This window comes from Bos taurus, chromosome 24, assembly GCF_002263795.3.
Source record: "Bos taurus isolate L1 Dominette 01449 registration number 42190680 breed Hereford chromosome 24, ARS-UCD2.0, whole genome shotgun sequence".
Lineage (NCBI taxonomy): Eukaryota > Metazoa > Chordata > Mammalia > Artiodactyla > Bovidae > Bos > Bos taurus.
The window spans coordinates 40,702,231-40,727,611 of record NC_037351.1 but is presented as its reverse complement, the minus strand read 5'-3'; the positions used below and the strand labels follow the sequence as shown (position 1 = coordinate 40,727,611).

The 25,381-nt window shown below is 41.3% G+C and overlaps 1 protein-coding gene across 6 annotated transcripts in view; it reads right to left on the bottom strand.

The window, feature by feature from the left end:
* The window catches only part of PTPRM (protein tyrosine phosphatase receptor type M), a 665,201-nt gene that overhangs the window by 267,610 nt on the left and 372,210 nt on the right, over positions 1 to 25,381 (bottom strand). For all 6 annotated transcript variants that reach the window (XM_059881042.1, XM_024984488.2, XM_024984489.2 and 3 more), the window contains 4 exons: positions 20,181 to 20,489; positions 15,532 to 15,641; positions 6,983 to 7,184; positions 4,070 to 4,172 (listed from right to left, as the gene is read on the bottom strand). In XM_059881042.1, the coding sequence (XP_059737025.1) occupies positions 4,070 to 4,172; positions 6,983 to 7,184; positions 15,532 to 15,641; positions 20,181 to 20,489 (724 nt within the window). The remainder of the gene's footprint in view (positions 1 to 4,069; positions 4,173 to 6,982; positions 7,185 to 15,531; positions 15,642 to 20,180; positions 20,490 to 25,381) is intronic.

The window sequence follows — 25,381 nt, the reverse complement described above, 5'->3', positions numbered from 1 at the left end:
GCTCCAAAACATTTAGGAACAAATTAAAGCAACAATGCCTGAAGAACAAAAATGAGAGTCATTGGAATTACAACAACGTGATGGAGTCTCAAGCTACAGCCCATTAGAAGGTATAAAACATCATTAATGAGGGTTACTGCACAGAGCAGATTACAAGACAAACACATACATCACGGGAGTAAAATCATAGACAGAACTTCTGTTGGTGCACGAAAGCACAGCACTTTGTGTGCAACTCATTCTTTATTTAGAGTTGCTCTTTTACTGCCAGATTATAAGGGTTTCCTCCGTCGGACTGTGTCTGCGTGTAATAAACAGTGGAGAGAAAAGAGAGAATGCAGGTGATTCTAAATGAGTTAAAGAAAATGAAGTTTTTCCCTGTCTTATTAAAGGAAAAAAAAAAAATTGAACCCATGGACAGACATTAAAATTCTGTCCTGGGTGCCTGTTTACCTGCCGGAATGATGGACTCTGTGTTCCTCCTGGCCATCTTGGATTTAAATAATTTTATGTGACAGAGCTGGTGTGTTGATCAATAAAAAGACAACAGTCACTTATGCTGAGAGTTTAGTGCAATTTCAAGAATCTGCATTAAGCAAGCTGAGTGTCTGTAGTGGAATCAATATACAACCACCTCACTTAGTGAAGTGCCTCAGTGAAGTATGACTAAATTTTCAACACCAATGAATATGGATTCAAGAAAAATCAAATCAATCGAAAGAATGGGTTCTTTGCAATCACACAATGACAGTACTTTTGAACACATAATACTGTGCAAAATCCAGGAAAGCTAACAGATGTTCGCTTCCATTTCCTCTTCTCATATTTATCTTACCATTTGGGAAAAGCTTTCTTGTATTGCAGTTTGATTACATGTGCATTTTGCAAATTTCCAGATGTGTTCAAATGTTTCAATCTACATTATGGCTTTATATTTTAGGTCCCTCTGATTCCCTAATCAGAGTTCTTATTTCTCTAAACATTAAATGAAATTGAAAATTTTCATATAACCCATTTAGACTGAGAGCATTATGGACAATTTTTTTCCAAACTAGTCTTTCTAGATATATTGGGCTTCTATCTACTCAATAGGTAATCAGTCCCATTATGCCGCACTATAATAATGAATCTCTTGAAGAGAATATTCATTTTTCTGCAAAAAAATCTTTTTGACAGGTGAGTCTGAGGTAATTTCCTTTCTCAAACTTGTGCCAATAAAATTTTCCCATTTAAGACAAGCATCCTTCCAGTAAGGTAGCATCTGTAGTGGATTTCTTTATAATGATAGTAAGAGGCTGCCATAAGAATTGATCTCTATTCTAGCATTATAGATTTCCTTGATGGATACAAATAGTAAATTTGTTCATTTCAAGTTGCTAACATTGTGAAAGCAGGTATAATAGAGGCAGAATGCAAAGTGACCCCGGCCAGTCCCAGAGATGGTTAGCCAATAACAAGATGATGTTTCATAAAAGCAAAACAGTGCTGAACTCAGAAAATCAGGTGGTATGACAGGTGTGAAAGAGCATATGACAACATAAACTGAAATCTTCTCAGAGTTAGAGCTGGGCCTGATGAAATGATGGGGCACCTGCATTTTGGACACCCTGATCAGCATCTGAATTTGTATTTTTATAGACATAGAAATAAAAAGCCCGAGGGTGTCTCCAACTAATTAGTAAAGCTCCAGAGTCTCTGAAAACAAATGTGAAAGTGTTAGTAGTTCCGTCATGTCCGACTCTTTGTGACCCCAGGGACTGTAGCCCACCAGGCCCCTTTGTCCATGGGATTTCCCAGACGAGATACTGGAGTGGGTTGCCATTCCCTTCTCCAGGGGATCTTCCCAACCCATGAATTGAACCTAGGTCTCCCACACTGCCGGAGATGGCAATGGCACCCCACTCCAGTACCCTTGCCTGGAAAATCCATGGATGGAGGAGCCTGGTAGGCTGCAGTCCATGGGGTCACTAAGAGTCGGACATGACTGAGCAACTTCACTTTCACTTTTTACTTTCATGCATTGGAGAAGGAAATGGCAACCCACTCCAGTACTCTTGCCTGGAGAATCCCAGGGATGGGGAAGCCTGGTGGGCTGCCGTCTATGGGGTCGCACAGAGTCGGACACGACTGAAGTGACTTAGCAGCAGCAGCTCCCACACTGTAGGCAGATTCTTTACCATCGGAGCCACAAGGAAGCCCAAGATGTAAAGGAAAAGAACAAAATCATGTCTTAGCAAGGCAGATGGTGGAAAACATGAATAGTCATTTGGGACACAATTGAAAATTTTGAAAGACAAGAAAAGGAGTTCTGGGGAGAGGACTAACATGGATTGCCCAAAGAAATGTTACAGGAAAACCTAAGACTTGGAAAGACCTACACAAAGATACAGATGACAATCCAGCTGAAAAGGTTAGGAGGAAAGAAGCAACAAGAACCGAAAAAGTGTGAAGGAGTTTCTGTAAGAATAGAACAGAATGGGAGAAATGGTTAGGATTTCAGCCTCCTTCAGTTTGGAGGCTCTGAAAGTAAATGACCTCCACCCCCTCATGTCATCATGAAGCCTTTCGACACAACCCTGACTCCTGTCCTCATGGCCTGTTATTGCTGAGTCTGGGCAGCTCTTAAATTGGTCAGAGAAAAACAATGTTCTCAAGGCCACGGCTGGAGAGTGAATTATCCTTTAATAATAATTCAGCGTTCTGGAGTGAACAGAGTCTGACTTACGGTTATAGGTATGCTTGGGTTTTGGACAGACACCTAATGAGGGTGAGTCTGGGTCATTCAGTTTGTGCAACCCATATCAGTGCCACACATATCAACCCAAAGGGCCTGGGTAGTGTCAGTGGCATTGCTTTTCTTGCAGAAATAATTCTTACACCTGGAGAGAGCTTTTACATATTTCAAAGCATTCTCACTCACTGGGCCTATGAATGGCCATCCGAAATCCCTTCAGGGGCTACTACGTTAAGAAAGCAGAGTAAATTAAAAATTGTCTCTTGCCATTTTGTAGGGTTTTCAAATAAAAATGTCTGTTTCTACACTAATTTGATCTTTCTATCAACTAATGCTTGTCTGTTTTTCATCTTGAGCCTGTGAACTGAAACTTATATATCTTATCAGGCAGAAGGAAGTTCAGTGACTCACTCTTTGATACTGTAGAGAAAACGTGATCAAAGACGGCCAGGTTTCAGAAGGTTAATGAAATAAAACTCTACAAAAGGCACAGGGAAATGAACCCCACACAGCCTTATTTGTGAATGTAAATGTTTCCTTGGAGAATGCTATTCAAAGGAATAGATTATTTTGAAGGGAAGTGATTCTGATAGCACAAAATATCGGAATTCTTCTGAAATGACTAGAAATTTCATTTATATAAATTATTGAGCTTATGACAAGTTCATATTCAAGAGTTATTGAGGCATTCCTTTGCTCCTTCCTAAGAAGAATACATTTATTTTATTCATTCACTGTAAAAGTTATAATTTGTAATTTCTTGGCTATATAAATCATCATGTGATGAGAAATGGGGTCTACATGGTGGTAATAAACCTAAATCTGTTCAAATAAAGACTTCACAATTGTCTTTCCAATCACCTGTTTCTTTAAAAAAGTACAGTTATATAGTACACATTCAATGGAAAGATTAGTTGGTTTACTAAAGATTAAAGATTTAAAACTCCATGTAAACAAAACAAATAGACAAAAATAACTCACAGCGTCTATTTAAGGACTACAGCTCAGGACACTGATACCATCTGCCCATGGGTAACTAAACTGCAGAGAGCAATTACCTTTTAGGAGGAAAGCCACCTCTGAACAGATTGGGGTTTTTGTTCCTTAACTTCAAAGAACAACCACGTGCATCAGAATCAAACTCCTTACACAACACTTAATCACTCACATCAAAGCCCCTTCTTTCCCCTCAGTCCTTTCCTTTAATTAGAACTCATAAGGACATGGTTTTACATGCTGAGTGAGGTCTGCGGCAAATCCCTAGAAGGCACGTGGGAGAAATGTACCCATCTGATTTGGGTTTTCACCTAAAACAACCCCTTCTCGGCTCCATACCTGACGGGTGCACCTCGACTGTGTGCAGGCTTCAGCAGGACCGTCACTGTGCTGTCCGTCTGATTCAAGGGCGTCTCCAGTTCATAAGCCGGCATGGAGGGTGCTGGGGAAGATGCAGGAGATGGGGAACCCATGATTTCTGGTTTGCCTTTTCTTCCTACTTTCATTTACAATGAGCACTAAGAACACAGTACACTTAGTCTGTTAATAAATTGCCATGAACAGCCTTTATGTATCTGCCCAACCTTTAACAAGAGGGACAACTGTTACAACCAGCATGTGTTGACTTTGGTCTTGAGTTTAACCTGGGAGGGGGCATGAGGGGACTTAGGAGGTGTTGGTAATACTCTGTTTATTGATTTCGGTTCTCCCTTGATGGATGTAGCCATTACACCCATACATTCATGCACATCATTGCAATTATATTGCAAATTGTAAAATAAGTTTAATTTGTGTGTTTTTATGTACATATGTTTTTCTCAAAAAATTAAATGCAAATTTAAGAAATAATTGCTAAGATCATAAAACTGATCATTTCAGTTCTCCCATCTAAGGCAAGGTTTCTAGTGTCCCAAAGGTTCATCCAAGATTTGAAGAGGTCCTTAGGAGTCAGAGGGCCTTGCTGGACTTAATGACCACTTGTGGGCTCTTCTGGAAAGTATGACTGAGAGAAAGATACTGAGTTGAAGTAAGAAAGGCTTGGGTTTGACTTTCTGCTGCATTTTGTTTCGACCAGCATGAAAGCTCAGGGACAATTATTATCTCTGAAGCTTCAGGTTACTCATCTTTTAAAACAGGAGAAATTATCCTGTAGGGTTATTACGGGAATTCAAAGGGATTACAGACAAAGAGAGTGGGGCAAATATAATTCTACAAATGTTCAATCTCTTTGCAGCACAATTCCTATTTCCAAGGCCATTTCTGGGCATTCTTTGTTTTCTAGATTAAGTCTAATTACGACAAGATAACGGAGCTCTTGAATAATTTTGTGATCACTGTGGACACGACACATCATTTCATGAAGACTGTGATGCTAGGGGTGCGGGAACATGGCCTTTTTAAGACCCTCAGGTCTACGTACCTGATGAGAACATTAAAGATCATTTTTTGCAAATACAGTTTCTAAAATCTCTTACATATAAAAAGCTTTTATTGTAAAAGACATGGATTACAGCTCAGGTCCATTTACTGGATTTTCTCAGCACTAAAATTAGCTCAAATTCTACCAAAAATGAACTCCAATTAATGACACAGAAATCACATTTTGTGTAGAGAGTAGTTCTTGGAAGTCCATGAAAGGAGAAAATGGGGGGGTCCATAAACTATAAAAATTTTTTTTGAACTATAAAAATCAAATATTTACTGCTAATGAACCTTTCCAGCATAACTAAGATGTTAACTGGCTTTGCTTTGGGACAGAGCTGCAGAACTTGATGAGCTAAGAGTGATCAGACTCATGCTAACCAGAACTTTTATCTAACACAAATGGGAAAAATGAATTAGTTTCTAAAAGAGTAGCCTCTTAAAGATAATAACCTTGGAAATAGGATTTCCATGGGGAGAAGTTACCCCCAGAAGGGGGATGTGAAGCTATGTACATTGGTACACATGACCTCTTTAAATCTCTGTGATAAATTCATACACCAGATTAATACCATTTTGATTTACATCCAGGGTAAATTCACTAGATCAAGGTTAGAGAAGAAGTACTTGGGAAAATAATAGCTAGGATTCAAATTTTCTGATTCCATGCCCAGTGGTCTTTCTCTTCACCCATCTGTACCACTTAATGTCATTTTCCCAACCTCCCAAGTATTCTTCCTCTTTTACTATTCTCTACATTGCTTTTATAAGCTAAAACTTTCTATCAACTGTCAAGTGCCTATTAAACTTCAAGTTAAGTTTGTACTCATAAATGAACTCTTATACAATGCAAAGTTATCCCTTAAGCTATACCTGCTTAAAATCAAAATTCCAAACCTTCCTCCTCTCTCAAAACCTAATAGAATGCTTACAGTACTTGAGTTTATCTTTCTCCCTTTGGTTTTAAAGGAAAACGTAAAACCTTTCACAAAACTAGGGATGAGGGACAACAGGCATGAAAATCAGGCTATCACTTGGCTAACCCTGACTGATGAGAAGTGACCTCCCTCACCTCCACTCTGCTCTTCTAACCCCCAACCAGTTACAGCTCAAACTCAAATACTTCTGCACTTGGATCCAAAGGGGGAAAATGGAAGAGAAAAATGTTCCTGGAACTGTGCTTATGGCTGCTGCATTTCCCACACCAGATGGTAACTCCATTTCCTCTAGTCTGAAGCTCAAAGACATTTTCTGCACAGTCGCACGTGCCCAGAAATATTTCCCAAGTTACGTCTTTTGTTGGGTAGCATAATTGAGTCTCTACAAGAAAAGAGCTGGCAGGTATAAGTGCCTGGCTCCCCCTGCTCCCCGCTGCCCGTAGTCACCTCTCTTTTCTGGTTGTGAAACCACTAATGGTCAAGGTCTAGGGAAGGCTGAGCCTTCGGGAAGGGACTCCACGTAAAGCTGCCTTTCTGCTGAGCATTTCATCATGAGAGATCTCCTTACAGACATTTTCCCAACCCGGCTGCTCTGGGAACTTGGGATGGAGGAGGGCAGAGGGTCCTCAGAACAGGATCTTCTGTTCACATTAAAGTTCTTCAATATACACTCTTGAATCAGTGCCTACTTCCCGACCAGGATGACGATCTGAAGCTCCTGGCTGGTAAATATTTGTAGCATTTTACCAAATTTCATGAGTCTGATTTTCATACATTCCCAAATACAAATTTATGTGTACGTTTGGGTGAGCTTTGCACACTTGACAACGGGAATGAGAAAGTACTCGAAGGCTACTTCTGATAAAAGACAAAGCTCATGAATGTATGATACCTGATATTTTGGTGGTGAACTGATTTGTTGCCGGGGGTCCAAAGCCCTTAGCTGTGCTGGCTCGGATGGTGAAGGAGTACGTGGTTCCTGGATACAGTCCGAAAAACAGGAAGTGGGTTTCATTTCCCAGTTTTGAAACTCTTCCACTTTGATTGGATAGATCTATTTCTGGGTCAAAGGAACTGACTGCTTTGTAGGTGATCTGTAAGAGAATAAGAATGTGATGAAGTGTCTGGGCAGATGGACCAAGATGGCATCTTTATCCAATAAACCCTCATGATGCATGCACTGTCAGATGCTTGATGATAAGCTCTCCTGTTCCCTTGGACTCTTCGAATCCTGGACCCAGTGAACGGGCACAGGAACTCAGCCAAAACTGTTACGAGTTATTACTTTTATAGACAGAGGAACTGAAAGCCAGTAGATTAGAACATAAAGAATGAGCTCATGTTTAAGCTAATATCTTGAAGTTGTTTGCTTTCAAAATGTCATGTTGGAAAACTACATTACAGATGGCTTAAAACAAAATAACAAAATAGACAACCAACTCAAACAGATAAGACCCGACAAGGAGAGGGCCTCATCTCTCACCCAGGGGCCAGAGTCTGGTTTTATACTGAAGAGGATTACTGTCTACTGGGAACAAGAGTACTTTTAAGCATTCTACTCCATGTGGGCAAAGTTATCTGCTCCAAAAATAAATCCTAGACGCTCGTCAGCAGCTCTTGATGGATGACTGTGGTGTTTGTGATAGTGTCCTATTCACTTTTGTTCTTCAGAGCAAAGCTGTCCAGTAGGACAGTCAGGACGGGAAGGTTCTATTCTGCACTATTCAGCGTGGTGGCCCCTAATCACAAGTGGCCATGGAGCACAGGGAACATGGCTGGTGAGACTGAGAAGCTGAACATTTTATTTCACTTTATTACTATTTGAAAAAATCCTTTAAAAAATGAAGTATAGTTGATGTAGACAACTTAGCAACTAAACAACAAGGTGGATATGTGCTCAGTCGTGTCTGACTCTGTGAGGCCATGGACTGCAGCCCACCAGGCTCCTCTGTCCATGGGATTTCCTAGGAAAGAATACTGGAGTGGGTTGCTATTTCCTTCTCCAGGGGATCTTCCTGACTCAAGGATTGAACCCACGTCTCCTGCATTGGCAGGTGGATTCTTTTTTTTTTAATTTAATTTTATTTTTTAACTTTACAATATCGTATTGGTTTTGCCATATATCAACATGAATCCGCCCTTTACCACTGAACCATCCGGGGAGCCTACAGTCTGTTAATCCCAAACTCCTAATTTATCCCTTCTTCCCTTTCCCCCTTGGGTAATCATAAGTTCATCTTCTATGGCTATGAGTCATTTTATTTGAATTAACTAAAACTTAAAATGCCCAAATAACTAGGAGCTGCCATTTTGGACTCAGTGCATTTCTGGAAGTTTTCATGATGTTTATCACATAACAGTGTTCAAAGCACCCTGGATGAGTCTGGATTGTGTGAAAATAAATATAACATAGGTGTTTTTAAATTCTGCCCTTTCAAATGATGCTTGAAAGAATTTCACTCTAAGTAGTTCATCAACTTCTCAAGAACGTGCATTTTAGGGGTGATTACTAACTTCTCCTGGTTGTAATGATATAATTTTTAAATGCAGCATATTCAAAAGTTTTAAATTGCAAAACTGAGCACTTTTCTTGCTTTCGAATAGGTTAAAGTTACTTATAATTTATGTGCATGAACACTAACACTGTTATTATACCAAGTGATAACTGACATTCTTTCTTCTTATATTTACACCATGTCATTATAATTAAGGAGACCTCTCTGAGAGAATATTTAGATTGAATCAACTAAGCAATGGCAAGAAAATGTTTGCTGTATGTATTAATCACCGCCATGCACAACACCGTCAGAGTCTGACAGCAGATCTGCTGTTAACCCTCTCGCTGGTTTCCTTCTCAAGGTTCCTCAGAGTCAAGAGTAAGACTGAGTCCACTCGCGCTCCTGTCCAGTGACTTCAATGCCACCTCTGTGTACCTAGCTGCTTACATTGACTCCCACCCTGAGAGCCCCAGAGAAAGCAGATCTAAGCTGTGACAACATAACCACTCCCCCCAAGTCCATTACTTCACTCATTCACAACATCTCTACTGCATGTCTCTTGGGTGCCAAGCACAGTGCTCTGGGCTGGGGTCTCACATGGTGACTCAATGTGATGACTGACTGGCAGCGGGGGGAGCAATCTGGTGGATTAAAGAGAGATGCAACCTAGAAGTTATGACACAGCCTAATTGGAACATGCTAGCCTCCCTGGTGGCTCAGTGGTAAAGAATTCACCTGTAATGCAAGAGATGTGGGTTTGATCCCTGGGTTGGGAAGATCCCCTGGAGTAGGAAATGACTACCACTCCAGTATTGTTGCCTGGAGAATCCCATGGACACAGGAATCTGGGGGCTACAGTTTGTGGGGGTCACAAAGAGCCTGACATGACTTAACGACTGAACACAACAAGAAGGGAATGATTTCAGAGAGACTGCTAGGAGTTCAAGACTGAAACCAAAGACCTGTCTACCCTGTCTCGAGCTGGAGCTCACATTCCGCGTATTCATAAATCCTTCCCAATCCCACTCTGAGGATCTCTGGATCTGCTAAACCCTGGAGTTGTGACGGTGTCCCCACCATCCATCTGGCAGTAACTCATGGAGTGCGCTAAGAACTCTTTGTGGTCTAAAATCGTGATTAAACATGACAAAGGAATTCAAACTTTCCATATAACTGTCTCTTTTTTTTTTTCCTGAAGAGTGATACCTTATTCTTTTTGATCCCAGTGTGATAGGTAAATATTTGGCCCTCAGTGTATGTTCTCCTGAGAACTCCCAGGGAGAGCAGGTGAGCACTCACAGACACGCTCACAGTGCAGCGAGGAGGATGTCCGCTCTGCTGCTGCCAACGGCAAAGCAAACAGCAAAGGCTTCATCAGAGAACTTGCTGTTTTACCAGGGCTGAGGGGTTTGGGCTCACCTCTAGCCATGACCTTGCAGGATCAGCTAGACTGGGTTTCTTAACTCTCTTTTGGTAACACCCGTCAATAATTTATTTAAAAGCACAAATTCTCTCTTCCTGACCCATAACAATGCACATTTTGTTGTTGTCTAGTTGCTAAGTCATGTCCAACTCTTTGTGACCCCATGGACTGTAACCGGCCAGGCTCCTCTGTCCATGGGATTTCCTAGTCAAGAATACTGGAGTGGGTTGCCATGCTCTCCTCCAGGGGACAAATCTTCCTGACCCAGGGATCAACCTGTATTTCCCACACTGGCAGGTGGATCCTCTACCAGTGAGCCACTACAATGCCTGTATAAACTCCTCTTAAAATAAAAAAATAGCGAACCCTTTCCCTCATCTAAGAAATCCCTGAAGAGCAACTCTGTTGTGTCCATGTGGACACAAAATGTTGGAAAGTGCATGCTGCTGCTGCTGCTAAGTCGCTTCAGTCGTGTCTGACTCTGTGCGACCCCATAGACGGCAGCCCACCAGGCTCCCCCGTCCCTGGGATTCTCCAGGCAAGAACACTGGAGTGGGTTGCCATTTCCTTCTCCAATGCATAAAAGTGAAAAGTGAAAGTGAAGTCGCTCAGTCGTGTCCAACTCTTCACGACCCCATGGACTGCAGCCTACCAGGCTCCTCCATCCTAAAACTCATCCACAGCCCTGGGAGTCTGAATTCCAGGGATAAAAAGGTTCCTTGGAAATAGAGTGAACTTGGCTCTGAACTCCACGGCCTGCAAGGAGCTGATAATGGTCAGTAAGTGCCTCTCCTCCTGAGTGGTACGTCCGAAGGGCACCCAGCTCCACGCTCGCACCCAAGTGTAATGTGCCTTTTCAGTATTTACTTTTTCATTTGCTCATTTGGCATGTCTGGGAAGTGCCTAGCAAGTACCAGGCTGTGGATGACCAGCAGGGACTCCCAGGAGGGACGTCCAGGGCTCAGCTCACACTTGGCCATTTCTCTGGCTGAGGGCCAAGTCGATTCTAACAACACCTCTATTAAGAAAGAACCCTGATGTTCCAGGGTGAACCCAGGGACTTGATACAAAGCCCATGCTGAAAACAAACCGACAGGCAGACCACACATGGGATCAGTTAGGTGAGATGGAAGGAGCACACACTGGGTGATTTCTGATTGGCAGGTTGGGGCCTGTGGCACTCCAGCATCATCTTCCCCTCTCATGACTAAGTTTCAAATCCTAGAGAACGAAAATGGGATAACACCCCATCTCCGACCATGGCTGCAATGCCAGCCAGCCTTAACTAGGTCCTTCAATGCATGCACAAGCAATCAGAGGAAGCAACAATCTGATTCCAGGGGACACAAGAACCTAGGATACTTCAGGGAAAAGTTCAAAATTTGACTGAAATGTAGGAAAGATCAGCAGAAGTGCCTTAGAAGGAGAATGAGGGGAAGGTGTTAGGAGGAAAGAAAGTATCAGCAGAAGCAGGTGTGATGGATCAGAAGGTTCACAGGGTAAAGAAAATTCCATACACACAGCTCCTTCCATTCCAGTTGAAAATCATGGCAGAAGCAGTAATGAATATCAACTGGCATGGTACCACAGGAGGCCTGGAACACTGATGTCAAACAGGCCCCTCAATTTTCCTTCTCTCCACCCTTTGATCTGTCTCATTGGGCTTCCCTGGTGGTTCGGACAGTAAAGAATCTGCCTGCATTTCGGGAGTCCTGAGTTCAATCCGTGGGTTGGGAAGACCCCGTGGAGAAGGAAATGGCAACCCGCTCCAGTATTCTTGCCTGGAGAATCCCAGGGACATAGGCTACAGTCCACGTGGTCCCAGAGTCGGACGTGACTGAGCAACTAACACTTTGACTTTCTTCCTTTGAGGGGACCCTGGCTCACTGAGCCCAGCTCTCCAGGCTGGGCGTTTTGAGGGATTTTCAATGCTCCGACTGTCTACATCCCCAATCAGCTGACGACTCCAGACTGTTCTTTACTATGTGCCTGACAATCTTGCACGCACTGCTGCATAGAAGCAACACGTGGTTCTCATTTCATTCTTTTCCATACTTAGTTGCTGACGGGACTGCTTACTTCTAAAAGAGGAGGGAGGGATCTTATATAGTTTGTCCTCTTCCAGCATCTTATACATACTAAGTGGTTTCTTTTTTTTTTAACGCTTGTTGATGTGTTACTCTCATGACTAACAGCCTGGAGGCCATATACAGTTAGTGGGGACAATGAAAATACTGAGACATGTATTCCTGTGCACTGGGGAAAAGTGAAAGTTGCTCAGTCATGTCTGACTCTTTGCAACCCCATGGACTGTATAGTCCATGGAATTCTCCAGGCCAGAATACTGGAGTGGGTTGCCTTTCCTTTCTCCAGGGGATCTTCCCAACCCAGGGATTGAACCCACGTCTCCTGCATTGCAGGCAGATTCTTTACCAGCTGAGCCACAAGGGAAGCCCAAGAATACTGGGGTGGGTAGCCTGTCCCTTCTCCCGGGATCTTCCCAACCCAGGAATCGAACCCCGGGGTCTCCCGCATTGCAGGCGGATTCTTTGTCAACTGAGCTATGAGGGAAGCTAGTAATAACTGATAAACTTCCTTAACCAGGCTCGATATGTGGTGTTGCATTTTGATACTGTACTATGCTTGGTTGCTCAGTCATGTCCAACTCTTTGTGACCCTATGGCCTAGAGCCCATCAGGCTCCTCTGTCTATGGAATTTCCCAGGTAATAATACTGGAGTGGATAGCCATGCCCTCCTCCAAGGGATCTTCCCGACCCAGGGATCAACCTGCATCTCTTGCGTCTTCTGAATTGCAAGCGGATTCTTTACCAACTGCGCCACCTGGGAAGCCCTCTTCTTACCTATATTTGAGTTTTAAGACCTGGTTTATGACACAGTGGGTTTCCCTTGTGGCTCAGCTGGTAAAGAATCCACCTGCAATGCAGGAGACCTGGGTTCAATCCCTGGGTTGGGAAGATCCCCTGTAGAAGGGAAAGGCTACCCACTCCAGTATTCTGGCCTAGAGAATACCATGGATTGTATAGTCCATGGGGTTGCAAAGAGTTGGACATGATTGAGAAACTTTCACTTCACTTTATGACACATTCACACAGCCCTTTTGTAGTAGCGTTTAGATCAGTGTCAACTGGGACATCTTTGCTGTTGAATCAGAGAGATTAATGGGTTCTGTTTCTGAATTATGATTCCTATTGTTTTTATATAAAAGCTACTTCTTAAAAAAATAAAAAAATAAAAGCTACTTCTTATACAAAGATTATGCTCCATGGGATCAGAAAAATAGAATCTTGTCTTTATTTTCTGTCTGCTTAGATATCAACATGTGGCTTTCAGGAAAGTGGACCAATTTCTTGGAACTTAACATTGATTTCAAAGATTGTATATTTTTTAGTAAAATATTCTGTTATCCTAAGATAAGAATCTAGAAGGCAGAACTAAAAAGTGGTCATGGGGCCAAAAGTATTAACTAAAAGATTCTGATCACAGAGTTAAAAAAGAACCTGTTTGACTTGATTGTAAAAAACAACTCTACAAAAGCAGAGGCATGAATTTTCATAACACTCTATTCTTTTACCATGAAGCAGCCTAGGAAAGTGTCAATCATTCCACACGAAAATCAACTTTTTTCCTTTCCTCTTACTTTGTTTAGCTTTCAATGAACAACATTTTTTTTTTTTTTTTGCATTTCAATACCAATTTTCCAAAGGTACAAGGAAGCATAACTGTGAGGCTAGTTGGGTCAGGGAGACGGGTCACCAGTGATGACTGTCTGACAGCAAATCTTTCCCAGCTTTGTCAGTAGCTTTGAAAGGTATTCAGGTAAAGGTCCCATGGGAAGAAAGGCTGCAAATTTCAGAAACCTAACAACATATAATTTTGTTGAATTTGCATTCATATAAGTGCTAGCTTGAAAAAAATGCACCTGCTTGTTTCTATGACAATAGGCAGAGTGAAATCATGCTCATACAGAGGTGATGATGACTGCCACCCCACTAGGGCTGTCATTTTTTCCCCCTGAACAAGTCATCAGGTTCTGCTCTGCTATCAACAGGCAAAACTATGTCACAGAAGTCTATAGTCTATAAGAAACCAAGAGAAATTATTCTGTTGCTAACCCAAGACAATGTCTAGTGACTCTGCTAATTGGATCATCAGGGTTCTATAATTCAGGAGTAAAGGAGTTTAAGGATTCCCTGGTGGCTCAGATGGTAAAGCATCTGCCCACAAAGCAGGAGACCTGGGTTCGATCCCTGGATGGGGAAGATCTCTTGGAGAAGGAAATGGCAACCCACTCCAGTACTCTTGCCTAGAAAATTCCATGGAAGGAGGAGCCTGGTGGGCTACAGTCCAGGGGGCCGCAAAGAGCTGGACACAACTGAGCGATTTCACTTTCACTTTCAGAGGAGTTTAGAGCTGGCAAGGACAGGAGGCCATGGTTGCCTCCTAAATAATGTATATACCGCGAATGCCTGCTAAGTTGCTTCAGTCGTGTCCTACTTTTTGCAACCCTATTGACTGTAGCCCGCCAGGCTCCTCTGTCCATGAGATTTCTCCAGGCAAGAATATTGGAGTGGGCTGCCATTTCCTCCTTCAGGGGAATCTTCCTGACCCAGTGATCAAACCCGTGTCTCTTTCATCTCCTGTATTGGCAGGCAGTTCTTTACAACTAGCGTCATCTGGGAAGCCCAAACTAATATGTACTACAGAACACATTGTTTTTAATAAAGGTGATTTTAGGGAGGGGAGGAGGAAGAGGGTGAGATATATGGAGAGAGTAACATGGAAACTTACATTACCACATGTAAAATGGATCAGTTCAGTTCAGTCGCTCAGTTGTGTCCGACTCTTTGTGACCCCATGAACCGCAGCACGCCTGTTCATCACCAACTCCCAGAGTCCACCCAAACCCACGTCCATTGTGTCAGTGATTCCATCCAACCATCTCATCCTCTGTCATCCCCTTCTCCTCCTGCCCTCAATCTTTCCCAGCATCAGGGTCTCCCAATGGGAATTTGCTGTATGACTCAGGGAACTCAAACAGGGACCCTGTGACAGTCTAGAAGGCTGGGGTAGGGGGGAGGTTTGGGAGGAGTAGACATGGGTGTACCTATGGATGATTATACATTATGTATATACCTATTGATGTCTGACAGAAAACCACAGAATTCTGTAAAGCAATTATCCTTCGATTAAAAAAATAAAGTGGCAAAAAAAGCAAAAAAAAAAAAAGTCATTTTTAAACTATGTCATGTTGTGGCTTTTCATACAATAACAGGTAATCTGGACACATCTAAATCACTGTGAGTATACATCCTGAAATTATTCATAATTTGAAAACCCATCTTTAATTATTTCTGCTTCTATTCAGTAACCATTATAACTAGTGAAAGCATTCCACTTCTTAAAAGGCATGATGCCGCTATGTATTTTTAAATACTAGATAGGTGAGCAATCAGACAAGTTATAGTAAAAAAGTACATTACTAACAAGGTGTATCTTACCTCATAGAGAGTGATGACACCATAGGTTTCAATTGGTTCTCGCCATTGAAGGAATATCTTCTCTTCAAAGGTACTTCCTTGGATGGATTCAGTAAGAACAGCGCCTGGAACTAGAAGTGGGGGAAATCGATACGTATTTCAGTAAAAAAAAAAAAAAAAAAAAGAGAGAGAAAGAAAAAAAGAAAAGTTTTTCTAGACTTGATAGGTTTTTAACTCTCTATTGAGTCAAAAGATTATATTAATAGATATATTCCACTTTCTGGCAAAAACCTGGAATTTAAAACCATTTTGGCTATACTGTCTTTATAAAGAAAAGAATTTCATCCCATTTTTTTCTCTAAAATGTTTGAATCAGACAATTCAAGTCTTGTAAATAAACTTTTTTTATTTTTGTAAATAAACTTTTTTTTAATTTTGTAAATAAACTTTTTTTTATTGTTCAGAAATAAAGAAGGATGTGGAATGATGGGAATTCCTACACATTAACTCATGGGAATGTAAACTGGTGCAGCCACTTTGGAAGATGGTTAAACATAGATAAACCACCATATGACTCAGCAACTTTACTCCTAGGTATATACCCAAGGGAACTGAAAAGACTGGTCACGCGAAGGCTTGTACGCAAATATTAAGAGAAGCACTATTCATAATAACCAAAGAGGAGAAACAACCCAAGTCAGCTCATGATTTGATAAACACTAGAGAAATGTTTTGTTAGCTGATGGAGGGTATGAGGAGCCCTTAAGAGTTGCTGAGATTGTGCCAACTGGAAAGACTGACCAGCATCTCAAGAGGACACAAAGGTTGTACATATTTGTTTAGTTGATGGGCTACCTATAGAGGGAGGATATTGACAGCTACTCTAAATAGAACTAAGTGGGGCATAGCAGAAAAAATATCACTGATTCAGAGGGGAGGCCTGGGCTCTGATTTAAGACTTTCCAGGGATTAAACAGTGAAATCTGGGCAATGCACTGACCCTTCTTAGTTCTCAGATGTCTCATTTCTAAAATGAGGAAGTTGGAATAAGTTGATCCCTAATTCCAAAACTCTAAATACGTGTATATATATATATATATATATATATATATATATATATATGAAAATAGTTACAGTTGTTCCAGATTGAAGGAATTGATGAGAAACTATAGTGAAGCAAAGAAACAAGATATTTAAGGAGTGATGATACTGGTGAATTCCAAGAAAATTTGGATTCTGGGCTCTGAGACTAAAATGTTCCACACAGTCAGAAGTCGGACTATGATGGGCCAAACCAGAGAAAGCTCGACTCATTCTCTTCTCCTTGACCTTGACAGTGTTTATTTTGACGTCATCAGGTTCCTAAAAGTATCAAGATGATTATGATGTGTGTGGTTTTACTGCTTTATGATAATCTTCTGACTTCAAAATGTGTATAAATTTATGCAGGGCTTCCCTGGTGGCTCAGACAGTAAAGAATCCACCTGCAATGCAGCAGACCCGGGTTCGATGCCTGGGTTGGGAAGTTCCCCTGGAGAACGGAATAGTTACACACTCCAGTCTTACCTGGAGAATCCCACAGACAGAGGAGCCTGGCTGGCTATAGTCCATGGGGTCACAAAGAGTCAGACACAACTGAGCAACTAACACTTTGACTTTCATTAATCTATGTACAGGTGCAAGGAGGGCAAAAACTTAGAAAAAACAAATCTTTGACTTAATTCAATTAGTATAAATGGGAGTAAAATTTTAAAAATAGATTGTCAAAATGATGTTGCACAGAGGGTATCTTAAAAGGATAAACTTAATAAAATGTACTGGAGGCCTTAACCGTGAAAATGTTAACAACAGGAAAACCTAAATGGGATTCATATAATTGCTTTTAGGTCAAGAACAGATCAAGTGATTAAAATAAAATAGCAGAAAGGTTAGTTAAATTAGGAAGATAGCACTTCATGGGAACTTAGGTCTGACACTGGTTTTTAGAAGTTGTAGAAATTCATGATTTGGAGTACTGAACCATAATATATCTAAGTTTGTGGAATTGAGCCCTGTCTAGTGACACTCATAACACCAATAAAAAATACATCTTTCCCACATATTTTCTCATAAAATAAATGATATTTCAACAAAATTATTATACTATAATAAAACTCACAATGTACAATGAACTGTAGCCTTTATTAGTGGCAGATAGTGACACTTCAATTTTTTTTCTTAGAGCTCAGTATTATCCATTTTTCTCTTTCTGTCCTTTTCTGCCTTTTTTGAAGTCTTTTTTCGTTTGTTCTTGTTAAGAAATATAATTTGAAATCAAAGTTTTTCTAATTAACTAGATGCTGGTATGCTATGAAAACAATAGGTTTTTGCTTGGAAGTCATGCATGCCCAACTCTGGGGACTAGCAAGCTACTTTAAACACACTGATGGATAAGTAACTTACTCTAACCTCATGTTTCAACAGTACTTAACAGAATTCTCCGTTCATGTCAATTTGAAACCTCAAAGTTTTGGTGGGTTCACGCCTCAGCATAACATCTCTTATCTCTACGAAAGACTGAATTTGACATCCCACTCATATGATGGAAAACTACTGCTGATTTAAGCCTGAATTAAAAGATTATTAGCAAACTTTACTCTTCTATTTAATGACTAACAAAGTATTTTGAGTGCTTATTGCCTACTCAATATCATCCATATTGCTATAGAAAAAAAATAGATGGCTTCTTCTCTCAAGTAATTTACAGTTAAGAGGGAAAAATCACGTGTAATATAATGAGAGAATAAGTAAGAGTCAAGAGAAGTTGATTTGATCTGTTACAACAACAATAATAACACTCACCTACTAAAGACTCTTCTCTTAACCACAAACAGCCCTGGATGAAAATGCCTTCTAACCCTAAAATGCTGGAGAACTGTATGATTCTTGCTCCTCAGACAAGGAAATTAAGGCTCAGATATTTAAAGATCTTGTCAAGTGCAATAAGGTCAGAGGATGTGGAGAATAAGGGTGGGAAGAGCTGGAGACAGCTTCATGAAGGACCTGAAACTGAGGAGCACTCTGGAGGGTAGTGGAGGAGGTGGAATGGAGGCGGGCGGGTGGGAGGGATGTGCAGAGGACAGACTGTGGGGCGCTCCGATGCGAGGGGTGTGCACTGGGACCCGTGCCCAGAGGACTGCTCTGCAGGATGCCATGTGGGAGGAGAGGCTCCCAGGTCTAGAGTCTGCACCAGGAACACCAAGGGCCTTGACAATGCAGATGTGGGCAGGGAGAGCCACTGACGGCTCTTGTGCAGACAGGGAGGTGATAAAAAGGTATTTTACATGTAAGCTTAGCGAGTGGGGAGGGGGCCCTGGAACGGGAGAAGCTGGGACTACAAAGAAAGGTCAAAAACTACTACAGAAGTTTCAGAATAAAATAATGAGAGCTGGATGTAGGCAGTGGAAGTTGAGAGAAAAGAACAACCTATCAGCATATTAAGTGAAGTAAGTCAGACAAAGACAAACATCACATGATGTCATTTACATGTGGAATTAAAAAAACGATACACATGAACTTACGGACAAAACAGAAGTAGACTCACAGACAGAAACCAAACTTATGTTACCAAAGGGGAAGGAGGGAGTGGGAAGAGATAAAGTAGGAAGTAGAGATGAACACACACACACTACTGTATATAAAATAGATAAACAACAGGGACCTGCTGTACCTAGGGAATTGTACAACAGGGAACTGTACCTAATATCTTGCAATAACCTATGATGGGAAAGAATCTTAACAAGAATGTACACCTATATTTATATATATTCAGTTGTATATATACTTATATATACATACGTATTATTAGCCTCCAGTGTACTGCAGAGTTATATATATATATAATATATATGATATATATATAAACATATATATTTATTTCTATGTATCTCTCTCTCTCTCTCTCTCTCTATATATATATATAACTCTGCAGTACACCTGAAGCTAGCATTGCAAATTAACTAGACTTCAATTTAAAATATAGTTTGAAAAAACCCTCAAGGCAGAAAGATAAAATAGACAGTAATATCACTGTTCATATTAATAAGGCTTCTAGAATACTAATGATCTACTACTAAGTACTCCAGAAGTACTCTGACACATATTAATAGATGTCTATTTATTGAAGTCTTGGTTATTGAGGTAATATTCAATTACATTGTTCCTATGGAAAAGAATGACTATTACTTGACCACCGACCTCATGTGGTAATTTCTTAGCACTGTGCTGAAGAGCAAAGGCAGCCTCTATCTGGGGCTGAATTTTAATCTGAATTATGAAAAATGTTTCAGAATGCCATATGTATAAGTCCTTCCTATAGATAATCTAATACCCAAACAACACCTCAGTCCCAACATGATGACAAAATTTGAACGAAGAACTATTCGGAGCCATGTAGGATTATCGTATGTAGAAAACTAACTATGTGACATAAAAATTAAAACAAGCCTCTGTATCTTTATTGTCTTCACCTTTTTTAATCAGTGTTTCAGCAGATGCAGCACAGACACATGTTATTCAACATGGTAAGCAATTTTCTTCCATTTTCATTGTAAAGATCTCAGTTAGAAACATAAGCTGCATTTTTGAAAGACTGCATGTTTCACATAAACACATCACTTCAAAGTACTCACGATCTTCATCCGTCTGTACTACGAGCTCCTGGCTCTCCTTCCGCCCCTCCGGATTCATGAGGATGAGCTTCACGCTGACGTTGGTATAGGGCGAGAGGTTGGTGATGGTGTGTTGGGGGTGTGAGTTTTCTGTGTCCCAGCTCACTTCCTCTCGCACCTGTTCCTGCCCTCCAACTTTGTAACAGTAATGGACCGTGAGGTTGTAGCTATGGCAACGGGTCACGTTATACCCAAAGGGCTCCCAGCGGATGGTGATCTGTCGAGATTTGACTTCCACGACTTCCAGCTTCCTTGGGCCACGCATGGGATCTAAGGAGGAAAAGAAGAAAAAAGAAAACATAAGAGAAAAGGATAATAAAAGTTCTGGTGAAGCCTAGGTGCCACAGATAATTATATTGGTCTCCAATATCTTGTTTTCTCTTCTTCCATATGAATAAACTCTCTACAACTTAGCTGGGCATAATGCCACCCAGAATAAAGACTACAGTTTCCATCCTCTTAAGCAGTGAAGTCTGATCCTTGAACCCAAGTTTTGGTGGATGGCATACAAGGTAAGATGTCAGGAATGGTTTCTGGGGGGGTCTCCTTGAGAGGAAGGGGTTCCCCATCTTTGTTCCTCCTTCTGTCCTGTTAGCTTGACTTAGGACAGCTTGCATGACCATTTTGCACTTAAACATGAAGAATTCAAAGCAATGACAACAAAGAAGTGGGGTTCCTGGTAATCACGGGGTTACCATATGAGCCCTGAATGGTCTACTCCCAAAATTTTCATTAGAGGGAAATACAATGCTTTTATTTAAGGCTCTTTCCTCTGGGGTTCTGATACACAAAACTAATCTTCATGCTAACTGATGCATATACTTTTTATCTTTTTAAATTAATTCATAATTATGGAATTAGAAAACATAAAAGTAAAAGCTTCCAAATTCAGCATGAAATACAATGATTAAAGAGTATAAACTTCTGAGCAGAACTCTAGCCTTTTCAGATTTTGATTTACAGAGAATTCCACACAGTCACTACTGAAGTAATTCTTTCCTACCCCTGATCAGGTCTCAGTGTTGTTCCTCAGCCCAAGCTCCAGGGACAGAGTTTGGAACTTAGAAATCTAAATGATTTGCAGTATGAGCATTCTGATTGGCTTAAGAGAAAGAATATATACAGAGAAAGCTTTTTCATGCATATTTATTTTTTAATGAAGTACAGTTGATTTACAATGTTGTGGTAATTTCTGCCATATAGAAAAGTGATTTAGTTATACAAATATATTCTATTTTTATATTCTCTTCCATTATGGTTTCTCACAGGATATTGAATACAGTACCCTGTGCTATACAGTAGTACTTTGTTATTTATGAGAAAGCCTAAACTTATTTATGGAAATGAGGATGAAAATACAATAATACTAATTATAAAACATATACTGAGCCCTATGATATACCTTGCATCTTTCTAAGAAGTTTACTTTTATGGGTTTGCTGCTGCTGCTGCTGCTAAGTTGGTTCAGTCGTGTCTGACTCTGTGCGACCCCATGGACTGCAGCCTACCAGGCTTCTCCGTCCATGGGATTCTCCAGACAAGAACACTTGAGTGGGTTGCCATTTCCTTCTCCAATGCATGAAAGTGGAAAGTGAAAGTGAAGTTGCTCAGTCGTGTCTGACTCTTATGGGTTTGGGGAGCACCTAATCTAAAATATTTACTTTAGTATATCCATACATTCAGTTGATCCATATATTTTGATTTTTGTTTTCCTGAAGGTGGTTACCATTTATGACCTATAAAGAGATCTATAATTTGAAAGGGGAAATACCCATAAAAACTGGAGAAATAACAGCTACTGTGTCCTGTGTGTGCACTTCCAATGTATGGGTTGTTTTGTATATATAATCTCCACTCCTTAACAATCCAGTTTTTCCCAAGATAGAGATGAAAACATTGTGACCATGATGGGGTCAACAAGTTGCTCAAGGTCAAGGAGTGACCGTGGCTCTGCATTTGTATGTTTGACAATGAAACATACGCTGTTGCCACCCTACTGGTGTGTCCACCAAAATAAAGAGAATCAGATTTTTTAAAAAACCACACATTAAGACCCGTAAAACTCCACCAGAAACAAGATCAAGGGATGCAAACTAGAATAAAGTCCTGTGAATGTAACCTTGGGACAAAAGTGCTGGGAAGAACCCTTCCTGCTACTCCCTCTGGTTCCATGGAAGCTGGGCCCCAGGGCACATTCCCCAGCCTTGGTTTTCCAGACAACCACACCTATAATTTTTAGCCACCAGAAACCTGTCTGATGTTCATATCTTGCTTTTCATTGTGTGTAAATTCCTTGTTTTCTCCATTATTTTAAGGCCTAGAGAGAACTTAGGGAACCCCCTTTTCTTGTGGTCTTCAACAAATGAAACGATTCATGTGAAATAATGTTCTGGGTTTGCATTTGTGAGACGGGGTTTATCTGCCAGTTATCTGTTCAAACCCTAACACAAGGTTAATCATAACCATTCATGCTACTCTGTGCTATAATAACTCTAGGAAGCAAGGACAAGTGAGGAAAAATTTCCCTGGAGGATCCTGAGTGGAAGATGCTCATGGAACGTTCCATTTTACTGAATCAATTTTTTCATATTTAAATTACTAGTGTTCGGGAAAATATAACAAATAAGTTACCTAGTGATAACACTGAAGGTGTTTTCCAGTCTACTGACTTTTGACCATCTAAAGGCAATGTCTAATTTTATATAATGCTTCATTAGTTGAATGCTTACAAAAACTTTTAATACACTCCAGATCCCTTATATAAACAGATTAACGTGCATCTATTCACTCCTTTCCCTATTAATCACAAGTCTCCACAAGGACTGTTCTAAAGCACTTTTCCAAGGTTTTCATCAATTTTACTTACTAAATGACTAAATGCTTCAGATATTAATTTCAACAAGCAGTGCAGTTATAACTTAATTTCACTAGAAAAACTACTTTCTCCTGCAGAAGTAAGCCTGCATCATTTTAATACTCCTTAGCCAAGAACACACACTTGTGAATTAAGCCCCAGGATAAAACAACAAAGACTCTGTCTACTGGTCAAGCTGTCTTGAAGTACATGCTCTCTTCCCGTCTGTTATTACCTCTCAGAATCACATCACGGTAAAGTGATGTCTTCCTGTAAACTCGCCAAGTCAAACAGCTAAGCCTAGCACAAACAACCATCTCTATGACCAAGTCCCCAGAGTCCTGATTGTCACAGATGGTATTAAGAGACCAGAGATGGAGGCTGTGTGAGTCCTGAGTCTTAAATGGAAGCAGGGTTGTCCAGACTGGTTTGCATCTTATCTTGTTCCTGATCAGTGCAAACAAAACCATCTTGCAGAAGCTTTTCCAAACAGAATATTTCTTTTCTTAAATATTTTAATTTTGGACTTCCCTGGTGGAGCAGTGGATAAGAATCCACCTGCCAATTCAGGTGACATGGGTTCAATCCCTGGTCCAGGAAGATTCTACATGCCTCAGAGCAACTAAGCCCATGCACCACCACTACTGAGCCCATGCACCACAAATATTGAAGCCTGTATGCTCTAGGTCCAGCAAACCACAACTCATTAGCCCCTGAGCCTCAACGACTGAAGCCCATGTGCCTAGAGCCCGTGCACTACAACGAGAGAAACCACTGCAACGAGCAGCCCTCACACCACAACCAGAGAGCAGCCCCTGCTCTCCAAAACTAGAGAGAGCCCGCACACAGCAATGAAGACCCAGCACAGCCAAAAGTAAATAAATAAATTTGCTCCTCGAATAGGAGAAGCTGTCCTGGGGGTGACAAAAAAAAACACTCTTCTGTAACGACGAATGCCACTGGAGGTGGTCGTAGGAGCCTTGGGTACTAATCTGAGTCCAGGTACTCACTCGCTATGAAACTCAGGGAGTGTCTTCAATTTGCTGAACCACATTTTGTGTGTGCTTGCTCAGTCACTAAGTGGTGTCCAACTGTTTGAGACCCTATGGACTGTAGTCTGCCAGGCTCCTCTGTCCATGGGATTTCCTAGGCAAGAATACTGGAGTGGGTTTCCATTCCCTTCTCAAGGGGATTTTCCCAACCCAGGGATTGAACCCGGGTCTCCTGCATTGCAGGCAGATTCTTTGCCATCTGAGCCACCAGGGAAGCCAGATGACAGGGTAGTAAGTCATAGTCACTAGTTGGGGAATATATGTCTATCCTTTCTCACTATCCTAAAGATGTTTTGGAGGATGTGTGTGGATTCCAAGGCCAGTAACTTCTCTTCACAATCCCTTTGCCCTCAGCGGAATGGGTACCGGAAGGCATCGTTGGCACCAGTCACGAGGCCAGGGGGCCCAGTCTGGGCCCATGGGCTCACAATAAGTGACCAGAGCGGTATCCCTGAGGAGTGTGGTGGCTGTCATGCCTAAAGCTTCAGCAGGGACTTCTCACTGGTTTCCCTGCCAGCACCACTGGCAGCATCTTCCCCTCTGTTCTCTTTCTGCCACTTTGAGTCGGGTTTCAAGCAGAGACACCTGACACTTGCAGCCCTGACCTGAGGGACCAGTGAGCTGGTTCTGGCCTCCAGCACTCTGGCAATCCTATTTAGCTGGGGACCCCGCCTCCTCACGTAGCCAGTCCTGTTCTTCCGCGGGTAAGGGCAGAAACTGAGTGATAGGATCAATTTCCACTGCAGGTTCAATTCACAGCTCGTTTCTCTGGGACCCTGCCCTTTACCTTTCATTACGACTACACTGCTTTTTCAGAAACTCAATTTCAGAAGCTGTGAGATACATCTGGGTGTAATTTTAGAATCCTGTCATTGATAATCAAAAACACAGATTACAGACTGAGGCTCCTGCTAACAGGTTTCTCTTTTCTGCCTCTTCATGGACTTTCCAGAGGTCTATTGCAATAAAAGGAATGATACCCAGAATGGCAGGGTGGGTCCCTTCTGGCATCTTCAGCTACTAAACTTCTGCCTCACCAGTCACACAAAAGAAGGTGACAAAATAATAAAGGAACAGCTTTATTTACTTTGCTATACAGTTAAATCAGAGCAAAGGCTTGTTTAACTGATATTATGTTGGCCTTCCCAGTTATTTAATATTCCTAAGCAGCAAAGACACAGACGGTAAAGAATCTGCCTGCACTTCAAAAGACCCAGGTTTGATCCCTGCCTTGGGAAGATCCCTGGAGTAGGAAA